The sequence below is a fragment of the Cyprinus carpio genome, chromosome B13 (genome assembly GCF_018340385.1).
Source record: "Cyprinus carpio isolate SPL01 chromosome B13, ASM1834038v1, whole genome shotgun sequence".
Lineage (NCBI taxonomy): Eukaryota > Metazoa > Chordata > Actinopteri > Cypriniformes > Cyprinidae > Cyprinus > Cyprinus carpio.
In genome coordinates this window covers 27,517,243-27,530,728 of record NC_056609.1, presented here as the reverse complement: position 1 = coordinate 27,530,728, position 13,486 = coordinate 27,517,243, and the positions used below count along the sequence as shown (strand labels likewise).

Here is a 13,486-nt window from a genome sequence, read left to right as displayed (position 1 = left end):
AGTGACCACCTGCATGCATTAGGGGGTTTCCTGGGCAAATCATTCTCTGTTTATACCAAACGTCCTAAATCATGATAGAACGTCCCTGTAATAAAAGTGTCAGCTCACACCCTTTGTTTAATGTGTTTTGAATAAAGCCTCACTCTCCCACTAAACAAACTAAAAGTTGTTTTTTTTTCTCCTGAAAATGTTTATGTTGCAATTGGCTGTTGTCAACCTTTGCAGTGTTTTTGTTTTTGTTTAAATATGTGTGCTGTAAATGCTGTATATTAGGAAAAACTAATGGATTCGATGGGTTATTGTTTGAATTTTGAGCACATTATTAGGTGGTTGCTAGGTGGTTTCAAATCATAAAAGGTAACTTTTAAGTTAGTGCGATTTTTTTTTTTCTTTCCCCCACCCAATTTTATTCACTTAACTCACTTAGAAACTAACTAGCACACCCCTCCTCAAGAAGCTGCATGATTTGATGCATAATTCCTGCCTGTAGCACACAGCAGGTTACGTGCTAAATTTTAAAGTAAGCAATTTGCTCAAATCCCCCACCAAACTCCTGTGTTTATAAGTGACTCCAGAGGTTTTGGAGGGAAAGTTGGCCAATGAGATTTGCCCGGATGCTTGTGTTGCCGTGGGCGCCCCTGAGAGGCCTGCGCTTTTGGCTGGGCATGCCATTGTCATGACAATAAAGCTTGCAGAAATACAATTTGAAAGGCGATTGTGATTAGGAGAGAAAAGGAGCGGCTACGGAAGAGTGTTGGGATTTAACTGGAGTACAAAATGGGAAGGGTGAGAAAATAAGGAAGGAGGGGAACGTGAACAGAGAACAGGGCAAATGCGCAGCTTGTGTAGAGTTAACTTGTGTGGGGCAGCTGGGTTGTCTGCCGAACCCCTGTGATCTAATTATCAGTGCTTGCTAAAGTAAGCATCACTATGTTTAAACAAACCTCTAACTCTAACTACTAAACTTTGAAGTGTGACTCGTCCCACACTTTTTGTCCTATAGAGATGAGTTTTGTGCTTATTGAGGGCCGGTGTGCTAATGCTTTTTGCCATTTGAATTGTAAGGAAGACCTGAGGAATATCTAGGGTCCACAATGTCATCAAGACTTCAAGGTGAATCTGCACCCTCCTAGCAACACCATATCAACCATCTAAAATAGTTTTGCAATGGCATAACAATGTGCAACAAACTGTTCTGACTGTAGTTTTTTGTCAGACTGAAGTACTTAGTGTGATTTTAAGTAATGTTTTACATTTTCAGTGAATATAATAAATATTTTGCCCTTAAGATTAATGGAAGCAAATAAGAGTTTTTTTTTTTTTGATGTTTTAATTTAATTGTAAGACTTGCATCTAGCATTGTTATTAAAATATATGTATTTGGCATCAGCAATGAATGCATTTTCTAAATTGAAGTACTTTGTGTGATTTTTAATTATCATTCATCATTCATTCATTCAATTAATCATTTTGGCAATAAGATGCAATGGAAATAGATTATAATTTTTGATGTTTTATGAAAGAATTATGCATTTTTATAAAATTACATTTGGCATCCATGTTAACTTTTGCATGAGCAAAAAGTAGTTGATAAAAATTGCAAAAATGCATTTTTTAAATGAATCACATTCTGTGATTTCAAGAAATGTTTTAAAATTTAATTTAATAAAATTAGCAATTTTTCACTTTTATTTAATCACTTTAGGCATCAATGGAGACTTCTGCATGAGCAAAAACAAACAAAAAAAAAAAAAAATAAGCAAAAACTGCCTATTTTTAAACTGTAAGTGATTTTAAGTAATGTTTTAAGATTATGCATTTTTATTCAGTTAGATTTGGTATCAACTACGGCATGTGCATGAACAAAAACTCTTCTTAAAGTTTTTTAGTTTTAGTTTTTTAAGTTTGAATTAGATGAGATTTTTGATAATTTAGTTTAATTTTATTTAATATTTATAATTTTTTATTAAACTACATTTGGCCATAACAAATATACTAGTACCTTTATGAACACTTGGGGGTTTGCAACTCCCTGGTTGGGAAATCCTGAAAAAATGGAAATAGAGTGTATATGTCTGTTATCAGAGAGCCATTTCATCATTGTCTCGTCACAGACGCATCTCATCCGACTGACCCCGAGCACTCAGTGAAGCACACAGCAGTCTCGATTCCATGTCTCCAAGCGGCCGGAGACAGAAGGATGATAGTGTGAGAATTGGACAGACTGGATCCTGTCACAGTTTGGTCGAGAGCCTAATTATCTGTTCTAGCGGAGGCGCAAATGAGACTTGGTGGAGCGGACGTGAAGTGCGAGACAGTCCGTATCCGTCACTCCTGACATCCCGTTTGATAATAACCGCCACTCACAGCACGCTTTTCAATAGCCTTCCCATCAAAACACAGGAGAACAGACACAGTCACACCTCGAGAAATGGAGTTTGAGGGGTTTTTCACTGCATGTGTTTCATATATTATTCCAGTTTAAGCACATGAGGAAAAGACTATGTTTATTGTTGCAGAGTAGGATGCTGCTCTGACCTTTCCCAAGAAGAAAAATCTGGATTTTGCAGGATGTCAACAGGTTGTGGATTTGTGGAGGGTGGTTGGTGTCTCGTGGACGGCGGGGGGCCGGTTGGCAGGGTGAGAGGTTAAAGGTCAAAGAGCAAATCAGAGGAGCAGGAGGTGGTGTTGATGGTAAAGAACAGATGTACTGGACCTGAAGAGTAAAGAGAATGAAAGCATGTCAAATGTTTAAAGAGGGTTGAGCTTGCATCAAGTTCCTCACTGCCAGAACGGACAGAATTTATACAGTGCCGTGAGAAAAGCTTTCTTAACCTTTGAATTATGAAGCTGTTTTTAAAGTCATTTGATCAGCTAATATTGATTGAAACTGGCTGGTTGGTCTTTTCTTCGTAGCACTGCTGGTGAAACATGACATTAGATTAAAAAAATAATTAAGTTAACATTTAAAATAAAATGATAAGTACTGGAAGTTACTCTAAATACAGTTGTCTTCCAAATTCATACATGTATAAAACCATAATAATTTGGATTATTTAGTTGGAGAGCTCTTCTGTCTCCTTTTTTTCTGCATTTTTTGCATGGCTCTTTCTGCTTTCAGCATGCACAGCTTAATCTTTTGCACTGCTTACTTAGGTTTCCCCTTAGCATTTTATCTGTTCGCTATTTATATATTAAAAGTTTAGTGAGACTCGATCGTCCACTGTTCATGCTATAGAGTTTCCTAAGTGTGTATGTAAAAAAAAACAACGGATCCACATGTGTTGGCTTTCTAACAGGACTTGAGTGGGAGCAGGCCTCGATTTTTTTTTTTCAGTTTGTCTTTAATCGTACAACAGAGGGAAATGCACAACCAATTACAGTTAAATAACAGTTGGACAAACCGAGGCCTCCGGAAGAGCAAGGCAATGAATACCGGTCCCATCAATCAACAGATCAGAGTTCGTTCTAAGGCCGCACCGTCGCGAAAGGCATAAAGGAAAAGGTAATTGTTTCCGGAGTAGCGAAAAAAGGAACAATACGGGAACTAAACGTGTGTAGGGCAACGTGCCTGGGGAGAGAGTTTAGACCTTCAAGCACACTCCAAACCCCTCGAGGACTGAACGCAAGTCATATGACTTTCCCTTCCTGTGGTGTGTAGTTCAGTCTGCCATACACATTCACAAAAGGACAAGAATGTGCAGGAAGAGAGGTGTGTTGCTACGAGAACGGTTGGGAGTGTCTTTGCGTCGCTGATTATTTCTGACAAGTCTGATCATGTTTTTCCATACCTCTTGCTTTCAAAGTTTATGTCATTTTGTATGCTTGTCTGCCTTAATTAATAGTTTCCGCCTAGATGCAGCAGGTTATTGTTAGTACTGTAGAACCATGGGATCTTCTACAATGTCCTTAAACGTCACGCATTTGCATTTTGCATTCACTTTTTGTTGTCACAGAAGTGGATACTGGCCAAATTACTGAACAATTAGTCTGGGGTTTTGCTAAGCGTGTTTGTGGTTTGGGCTGCATTTCTGTGGTCTGGGTTTAATCATCCAGCTATGTTAATTGCCCAGAAATGTAATATCTGTGCTGGTGTTGCTCAGACTGTATCATACAGATTGTACAGCTTCCATCTGTATTAGCAAGTGTTGATGGCTTTTTTTCTGAAGGCAGTTTCGACCTCATTTGAGTCGTTGTGTATCAGCATCAAGGCACCGGTGTGGTTTCTGTGCAGTGCAGTGTTAGTCGTTGATTAGCATTCTACCCATAAGATTAAGTGAATTATATGGATAGAATAACTTGAATTCCTCTCTCTCTCCTTCTCATTCTGACCTGATTGGGGCATTTGATTTCTGTTCATCTTGGCTTTGCTCTCAGTGCAATCTCAGCTGAATTGAAATGGATATAAATGGTATGTTTTGCTTCACATAACTAGTATTCAGCTGATATGGGTTTATAATTTACCGAAAAAAAGTGAATTTAATTGAAAAAAATAATTCAGTATCTAAAAAACTAATTATGTATATTTTAATATAATAACAATTATTAGTATTATAAGTATATCCATATGTAAACAATGTTTTCAATATATTTCTAATTACATAAAAGTATATGTTATATGTATAATTGAATATATAAAACATGATTTTATAGAATATTATGCAAAATTAACAAAATATTTGTAGATATTTGTACTGACACTATATGGAAAGCATTATTGATTTGCACTCCTGCATTTGTCAGATTCCCCCCCCCCCCCTTAATGCTCATACCACCATATTTCAATCTGTAATCAAGCCTTTGATTTTTCTGTTTTAGGTGCCTCACTTTGGCACCTTCTTGGCATTCTTTCACCTGACAGTTGGAATACCTTATGAGCATTTGGCTAGCCAATTTAGTCATGTAGAGCATAATTAAAGATAATGGAATAAACCGGCAATAACGGGCTTTATTCTAATGCGTGAGGTCGAGGTTGAAATGACAGGGAAAGGGAAAACCGAAGGCTCTGTTTATGAAATGAACAAATATTGAGCTCTATTTCTCGACTGGCACCTCTTTCATGTCAGTGCACTGCTAACGCCACACTTTTTCCCACTGGTACAGCTGCATGCTTCCAGAAATGCTCTGTATACACTATTCACAGCTAATGGGACGCTCTGAGGTGTCTGTATTTGGGATTTTTTTACTTTTTGGTGAACTGTTCATTTAATTGAAGCTTCTTCTCCACACTAGTCACTCTAGGGATGTTATTTTGGTGCAGTGTTCTTCGTCTTACACTCTTTCTCTTTCTCTGTGCACCCTGTCACCCCTTTCCTCCTGCCCTCCTCTCTTTTCCCCTTCGCTCTGCAGAGCCTCCAACCAAAAACCAAAACTCTAAGCCCACCCTGTGCTCGGTGCACCCGGGTGAACTGCTCAAGCTCACCTGCCCACTGCCCGAGGCGGCCGCCATCGTCTGGACCAAAGACGGCTCCTCACTGGGCCCTGACAACCGCACGCTCATAGATCAGGAGTGGTTACAGATCCGCGATGCCACCCCTAAGGACTCGGGTCTGTATGCGTGCAGTGCCGCGGGCTCCCGGGCCAGCGACACGCTTTGCTTCATCGTAAACGTTACAGGTGAGACGCTTGTCTACCACAGGTGGCGCCATCTACTGAATGAGACTTTGATATTCGTAGATGAGTCTTCGCACGCTGTATCTGCCTGAACTGAATGGTTCTGTTTGTCTGTTTTCATTGCATTTTTACAGTTTGCAATGCAGTGGAAGATGTAGTCTTTAAAATGACTTTGCATGCAGCATTCGGATTTACGTCTTGAGTTTAACATTTGTTTGTATTGTTTTTATAGCATTCGCTGGCTCTGTAAATTGAGTATTAAGATTAGTTTAGTTGATATGCATGATGTTAGCTTATGTCCTACACCTTTTGTCATTGTGTTATACAGACATTTTGTGTCTTTCATCTTTTTGGCAGTTTTCTAGCCAGCATTCATAGTTGCTCTGGGCTATTGGGCACAATCTTATCTCACAGTAACATTAAATGACACATTACAGTTATTTTTGCTATATATATATATATATATATTTTTTTTTTTCGAAATAGACATTTATTTATTAAAAAAAATTCACATTTCTATATATTAATTTTATATATTTGTGTACATTTTTTTAAAAATAAATAAATGTATATTTCGAAAATACACACACAAACATATATATTGAATTAGTTTATTAATTTCTAAATTAATTATATCAATATATTTATCAATAAATCTTTTATTCAGTCAGTCAGTTAAATTAAATTAAATTAAAAACAGTAATTATTATATTCTTCATCTCCTTTATTTTTCTGTGAATTTGCATGGACACAATGATTATTCATAACAAATAAATGACAAATTATGGCTAAAACAGGTTCACAATTTTAAGACTTTAAAAAAAATAAAGACTCCAAATAGTAAAAGTAATACTATTTTTCAAAATGTACTCTAAAATTGTACTAAAAATTCTGATTGGATGAGCTGTGTTCAGCACTGTTAATACTATATTAATGTCAAAAAGAGCAAATAGTTGATTAGTGATAGACGTGTGGGTGTTGTGACGGCAGGAGAAACAAAGCACGGTTACAGTATTCCCGATACTCTCTGCAGATGCCATCTCATCCGGTGATGATGAGGACGACACGGATCGATCGGACGATGTCGGGGTGGACGGCGAGCAAATGCGTGAGTATCAGGACCGGGGGCCGAACACCAGCTGTCACAGTATTTACGATGTTGAATTTAGATGCAACACGGTTTCTCAGGCAACATTTCTCAGGTCCATAAGAGGCCTGTCTGTAAATTACCTGCTAAGAGATGTGTTCTGAATTGGGCTTTGCTCTGAGAATGGTAAAAGGGAAAGACCTGAGGTGCATTAAAAATCTTGTTAATAAGAGAACTGCAAGGGTGACATATTCTTGTAGGCAAACCCCTAAAGTTAACTGGTTCCCTCGACAAAAAGCCAAGGATTTTTTCATTGGCTTCTGGATTATTGCAGAAAATAAGCTGTGTGACCAACAAAAGTTTATGATTCTTCCATTTTTTTTTTTATCATGATAATCTTCACAAATAAACACAACTCTATACACAAACTACACCAGTCACACAACTTTATCGTCCCCACCACTACACTTCCAACAACTCTTTAAGTCCTTTAAAATCTACTAGTTGGAAAGTTAGAATAGTTTGCAAGAGCGTGATTATAAACACAACAAAGCTGTAAAAGCGACTAGTTTTCCTGTTCAACATGATGTTTAATGTATCCAACAACTTCCGTAGTCACATTCTGTAGTCACCTGTTCACCATTTCCAAGATGCATAAAAGCTTTAAAAAATCACGAATAGGGTATTACCAATGTATTTTATGTTGTAAAATAAAACAGGACAATATCTTGAGCTTGTATTAACCACAGACCTTATTTCAGACCAAAAACCCATTGAAAAAATGCCAACTTATTTCCAGTTTCAGGACTCATTCTTTCAGCAATATATATATACTGTATATATATATATATATTTCATATTTTCGAGATCTTTATGTGAAAGAGAAGCCGTGACAGGTGAGGAAAGGATATTGACTGCTTTTCCTCTGTTGAAACGAGCCCCATACCCACCAGAATCTGTTTGGAGTTTTACAAAACTAAATATTAAAGAGAGTTGTTGGAAAGAGGGGTGGAGCGAGGTCTTCAAGATAATGGGCTCTGGTTTGGATCTGCACCAACACTTTTCTGTGTATGCTTTGGAGGTCTGGCCTTTGGCCGCGTACGAGTGGAGCTGAGGTGGGTGTGGGGGATCGGGGTTGGGATGGAGGGGTGTTTAGCATTGTGCTTGGGGCGGTTTCGGGCTCAGTGGGTTGGATTTCTGCCCGGCTGAACCACTCAGAACTCTTTGATATTTCTGTGTAAAGGGGACTCAACAACAGCAGTCTCAAAAACACCAATTTTCCTCCTCTCACGAGAAAGTTTCCTTTATTTGTGAGATGTTTTGCCTTCGTATGTGATGTGCTGTAATAGATAACACTGGGATTGTTTAAAGTCTAAAGGTCTGGTTTGCATGTTTTTTCTTTCTCTGTGTAATTTGATGGAATTGGCTGCTGGGATGTCTCAGTGTTTTTGTTTACTGATAGATTTTTGCAGATACTGGTGGTATTTGTTGATAGTCCCAGAGGTTTTGAAGAAAAATGTCAATAAATGTTCAATGGTCAGTCCATATGGAGGTCACCTGTTTTGAGGTTTCCCAGGACATCCGACCCTACTGCCCCAACGTCTGAGGGTCATTCCCATCTTCGTTTTCTCAATGAAAACCTGAACCGTTTACAAAGTTAAAAGGAGTCGGGCTTACAGACATGTAGTCTGCTGTCGGTCAGGGCACTGAGGTCAAAGAGAACGACCGTTACGAAAGAATTCCCACGAGGTGAGATGAAAAAGTTGGGTGGTGGTGAAAGAAAACAGACGGACAGATAGACGTCGAAGAAAAGGGTTGAGTTGAAAACCAATTATCATGCCTTCACGCTGAGGGGAAGATGTCTGTTTACACGTCTGATATCAAGTCGTTTTGCAACCTTCCGGTTAGCATGTCTGTCGCACAAAAGAAATTGGATGTGATGGTCCAGTTCCTTCTTGGCAAGCCGCTGTGCTTTTGGGCCGACTTGTTTTATCCTTCTTTTCTCTTGTGTGTTTTCAGAGCAAATGGGAATATGTTTTTATTTAAGCCGCTCACTGTGAGTTGCAGGGTTCCATTAAGCAGATGGGCGGTGCAGTCATGCAGTGCTGCGAGTGTGAATAACTGTTTCGATTTGCATCCGTGGTCATGCCTTCCTGTTTCCCCTTGCTGAGTTTCAGACGGGCTCCTGCTTTCTCTCTCTTGGCAATGATGCATTTCTTTTGGGATATTGGGGATGAATCAAAATGGACCTCGGATTGATTTGCCATTTCATTGGATTTCTTTGTGTCATTGAATCAGTGTCCTTCGGCATTTTTTATGTGGTGTGATCAGTTTTCATTTTAATTTTAGTTTAAGTTGTACGATTTATAAATCGAAAGAAATAAATTAGTAAACTTTGCCAACAATTAATAAAACCAAGGGAACGAAATAGTAATCGGGTGCACATTTTAGTACATCGATGGAACGAATTAGTAAACTGTGCACACAAGTGATTTATTTTTTCTTGCATGTCATGTGCGGGGCTCCGTATTAATGTATTTTTTTTTTCCAGTTTAAGTTTTTGTAATTTTAGTACTTCAACTTATTTTGTTTCACTTACTTGCCATGTTTTTTATTTGATTTTTGTTTCTAGCCTTTTTGTAATTTCGAGGTTTTTTGTCCACTTATTTAATTTAATTTTTAATTGAATGCTATATCAATTTCAAATAGTTTACAATAGCAAGACTGCATTCACTGCACAGGCACACAAGGCCAAAATTAACTTTTCATAGTACAATAGTTGTCATATTTTTTTTAAATAGACTGCAGTTTTTTAAAATCGCTGTTTGATTTAACAGTCACACAAGGTCATATTACAATTTAGATTTTGAATTGATTTGTTATATGACTAATGCCAATCTTCTGAACTAAAAATCATGTTTAGCGATTCATCTTCAGTGTACTGTACAATCCAAGCTGATTCATCTACTGTACAATCCAAAAGCTACTGTTTCTGGCTTTGATCCTAAGTTTTTCCATAAACATAGATATAGACAACACACTGTAGATGTCACGGGCTGATCTATGAACGGCTGAAAGCAGATAAGAGAGGAGGCGTAGATAAAAAATAAATCTCCAGTTTGCATGGAGGTTTTATGTGATGCATATCAAAGCTGCATGTAATCTTAAAAGCTTCAGCATATCAAAGAAATAAATATAAATAGTGCACTGCAAATATGTGGTTCTTGTTGATATTTGGATGATGCAAATGTTTGTAATTGCTGCTTCTTTCCTGCAGTGGCGCCATATTGGACCTCGCCGGATAAGATGGAGAAGAAGCTGCACGCCGTCCCCGCGGCCAACACTGTGAAGTTTCGGTGCGCGGCGGCGGGAAATCCCAAGCCTGAAATGCGCTGGCTAAAAAACGGAAAACCCTTCAAACAGGAGGATCGCATGGGCGGTTACAAGGTAAGAGATCTTCACTAGTGCTGTATGAGATATGGAACTCATCATGGCAAATTTATTAATGCTTAAATACTAGAGCCATTTAGAAAGCAAAATGGTTACATTTAAGTATTTTGTTTATACATGCAGATTTACATGAGTCAGAATTGTAGGCATGAAACAGCTGGTGAAGCACTGACTCTTGGTTAAAATGTAATAGATGTGCGAGGCGATTGGCCGATGTACCCCGATCAGTGTCTGTTTGCACTTCCTTCTCTGAAAACACAGTTGATCCACACAGAAGGTCACTAATGATTGAGCTGCTCACGCTCGATTGATCTGAAGACTCAGATATGAGTCAGTGTCTGACTACAGGACTGTGAACTGCTTCATTTGATAATCCAGACTCAAATTACCATTTATTATTATTATTGATGTTTTCTGAAGAACCTTAATTGATCAGATGAGACATTTTAATAAAACTCATGACAACTAACAACTTAATTATTAATGAAAAAATAACAATAAAAATTTAAAAAATAAATAAAAATAAAAAATTAAAAAATAAACAAAAATAAAAAATAAAACAATGAATATGTCATCAAAAATAAAGATGTTATTTTATTATTAATGAAGTACTTTATATTTTTTGTTAATATTTTGAATTAAGATTTTATTTTATAGTTTCTGCTTTCATGTTAATTTTAGTTAAATTTAGTAATTGTGTTGTGTTTTTATCATTTTATTAGTTTTAGCTTTTACATTTATCTATATAGTTTTTATTTATTTTATTTCAGTATTAGTTTGAAGATAGACACTGGTTAAAAAAAAGTTTTATTTTATTTTATATCAATTAACACACATTTCATTAACAAATTTTTGTATTTTTCCAATTTGAGTTTTAGTTAAGCCTAACTATAGTAACCCTGATTAATGTTGCATTTTAGAATATACAATACAAATCTTCATGAAACAAATCTCCACCCCTTACCAAGACTGCATCCTTTAGTCAGAACAAGCCAAAAATGTTTCATAAAATAAGCGAGATTATGGTTTATGGATAACATGTGCCTCAGGTGGATGAACCCTTATTTTGTGGTCATTTGAAGGGTCTCAGAAGGCCGAGGGTTGTGGAGTGAAAGTCTCCATGGAAGAGTCGCTGGATTTTGTGGCCTGCAGTCACGAGAGCTGCATTCCTGGGGTGGGGGCGGGAGCTCGCTCGTCTGTCGGCACGGCGATATTACTTTTCCCATGGTGCTCTCGCTCGAAAAACCCTCGTCTTCTAGGCCAATTTCTCTCTCTCTTGTTTGTTCTGTCAGTGCTGCTGTCAGATTTGCCCTTCATTTTGTGAGACGTCACACACAGGTGTGAAATTGTGGATAACAGACGCTTGACTAAACCTGGAGTTTTGTTTGAGATGAATAACAAAAACAACCACCTGTGTTTGGTTATGTTAACTGGGAACTATGCATAAACAAGTGACTAAACTATTCTGAATGTGTTCTGTTGTGCTAAGTTTGTTTTTAATTTGTCCTGCTCAGCTCCGACTCCAGCACTGGACTCTTATCATGGAGAGCGTCGTCCCCTCTGATAAAGGAAACTACACCTGTGTGGTGGAGAACGCTTACGGATCCATCAATCACACCTACACACTGGATGTAGTAGGTGAGTCCTGTTTACATGTGTTTAGATACTTGTCTGATTTGGACACTGGTAAACAGTGCACAGAAGACAGCTGTGGGTAGCTTTGAGCGGACAGCACAGCAAATAAATTGTAAGAGTGTATTAAAAAAAGAAGAAAGAAATTGATGTCATTATTTACATAGTGATAGATCTATATGTTGGCCTGGCTGGTCAGACAGATGATATTTTGCCATTGTGAGAATATATATGTGTGTGTGTATATATATATATATATATATATATATATATATATATATTTATATATATATATATATATATATATATATTTTGTGATAATCTTTTTTTTTTTTAATGTAATTTTATTCCTGTGATGCGCAGCTGAATTTTCAGCATCATTACTCCAGTCTTCAGTGTCACATGATCCTTCAGAAATCCTTCTAATATGCTAATTTGCTGCTCAAGAAACATTTCTAATTATTGTCAATGTTGAAAGCAGTTGTGCTTATACATCCCTTTATATCTTTGTGGAAAATATGTTTTCTAAGATGAATAGAAAGTTTAAAAAAGCATTTATTTGAAAGAGAAAACTTTAAAATGACTTTACTGTCACTTATTTAATGCATCTTTGATAAACTAAAATATTATCAAATCATTGGCAGTCATTAAAAATTAGTATTGATTGACCACTTGTTTTCTCTTCCATATGACATGCGAGCAATATTTCAAGTCTTCTAAAGCCATACATGGTGTATGTATTGTGCTCGGTCTAAGCTATAATGCAGCTTTAAAATACTTGAAAGGCTTAATTTTCATTTTGTGGGGTGAACTGCCCCTTTAATTCACAGCTGTCTGCACTAGTTTATTGTTTGAGTAGAGCTGCCCCATCTAAACCTCAGAACCAAACTATATTTTTGCATGCACACGCCCAAGAACAAGCACACACGTACAAAACGCAGACCCGCCAGGCTCACACACATATATACATGCTCCCTATTTAGGGCCCCTTTTCTGGGTTAAGTAAAAGCAGTCTTTCAGAAGGTCTCTGTTTTTCTTTTCTGTTTTATTGCATGTCCGTAAAGCTATTTTGTGTCTGGCTCAGTCTAATACTCTCATCGCAGGGAAAGCAGGAGAGAGAAGAGTCAGAAGAAGGCACATTGCTGTTGTTTTTCACTTTAATGTCAGACTAACCTACCTGGGAAGTCTATGAAAATGACAAGATGAGAAAAAGAAGGTCAGGGTAGAGAATAGGAGTCTCGCTGACCCTTCAAACAGGTCAATGAAAGTTGCGCCAGTCTGAACGGGCCTGCATTTCTGAGCTGGACAAAGTACAAAGCGCTGACACTTAAAAGAGCCAAAAAGACTCTAATTATCACTGTTTATTGTGGACGTCAGCCAGATTCCAGAAACTTCTGCTGTAGTTCTCTTTCAACAATAGCCTCTTCTACCAATTTGTGCACACATTATATACATATTTAAGTCCAGGACGCATGGTCACCATCCGCTACCACTGACACTAGAGTTTGGAGATAAATCACAGTCATTTAAGTCATAGTAAGTGTATACATAAAACTATTTTTTTTTTGCTGAAAATTTGTTTTTACTTATCTTGACTTGTATTAGTTCATGCTTTTACCTCATTTTACCTCAATCTTGTTCATGTGTAAATCATATAAAGTAGTTCTCTGCACTGATAGCCATATAAACACATCTTCTGCATAA

At 37.4% G+C, this 13,486-nt stretch overlaps 1 protein-coding gene across 10 annotated transcripts in view; it reads left to right on the top strand.

The window, feature by feature from the left end:
* The window catches only part of LOC109100701 (fibroblast growth factor receptor 2), a 50,585-nt gene that overhangs the window by 6,273 nt on the left and 30,826 nt on the right, over nucleotides 1-13,486 (top strand). For 8 of the 10 annotated variants that reach the window (XM_042737527.1, XM_042737525.1, XM_042737526.1 and 5 more), the window contains exons 3-6: nucleotides 5,350-5,616; nucleotides 6,647-6,721; nucleotides 9,978-10,147; nucleotides 11,665-11,788. In XM_042737527.1, the coding sequence (XP_042593461.1) occupies nucleotides 5,350-5,616; nucleotides 6,647-6,721; nucleotides 9,978-10,147; nucleotides 11,665-11,788 (636 nt within the window). The remainder of the gene's footprint in view (nucleotides 1-5,349; nucleotides 5,617-6,646; nucleotides 6,722-9,977; nucleotides 10,148-11,664; nucleotides 11,789-13,486) is intronic. The other 2 variants (XM_042737529.1, XM_042737530.1) reach the window with 2 other exon arrangements.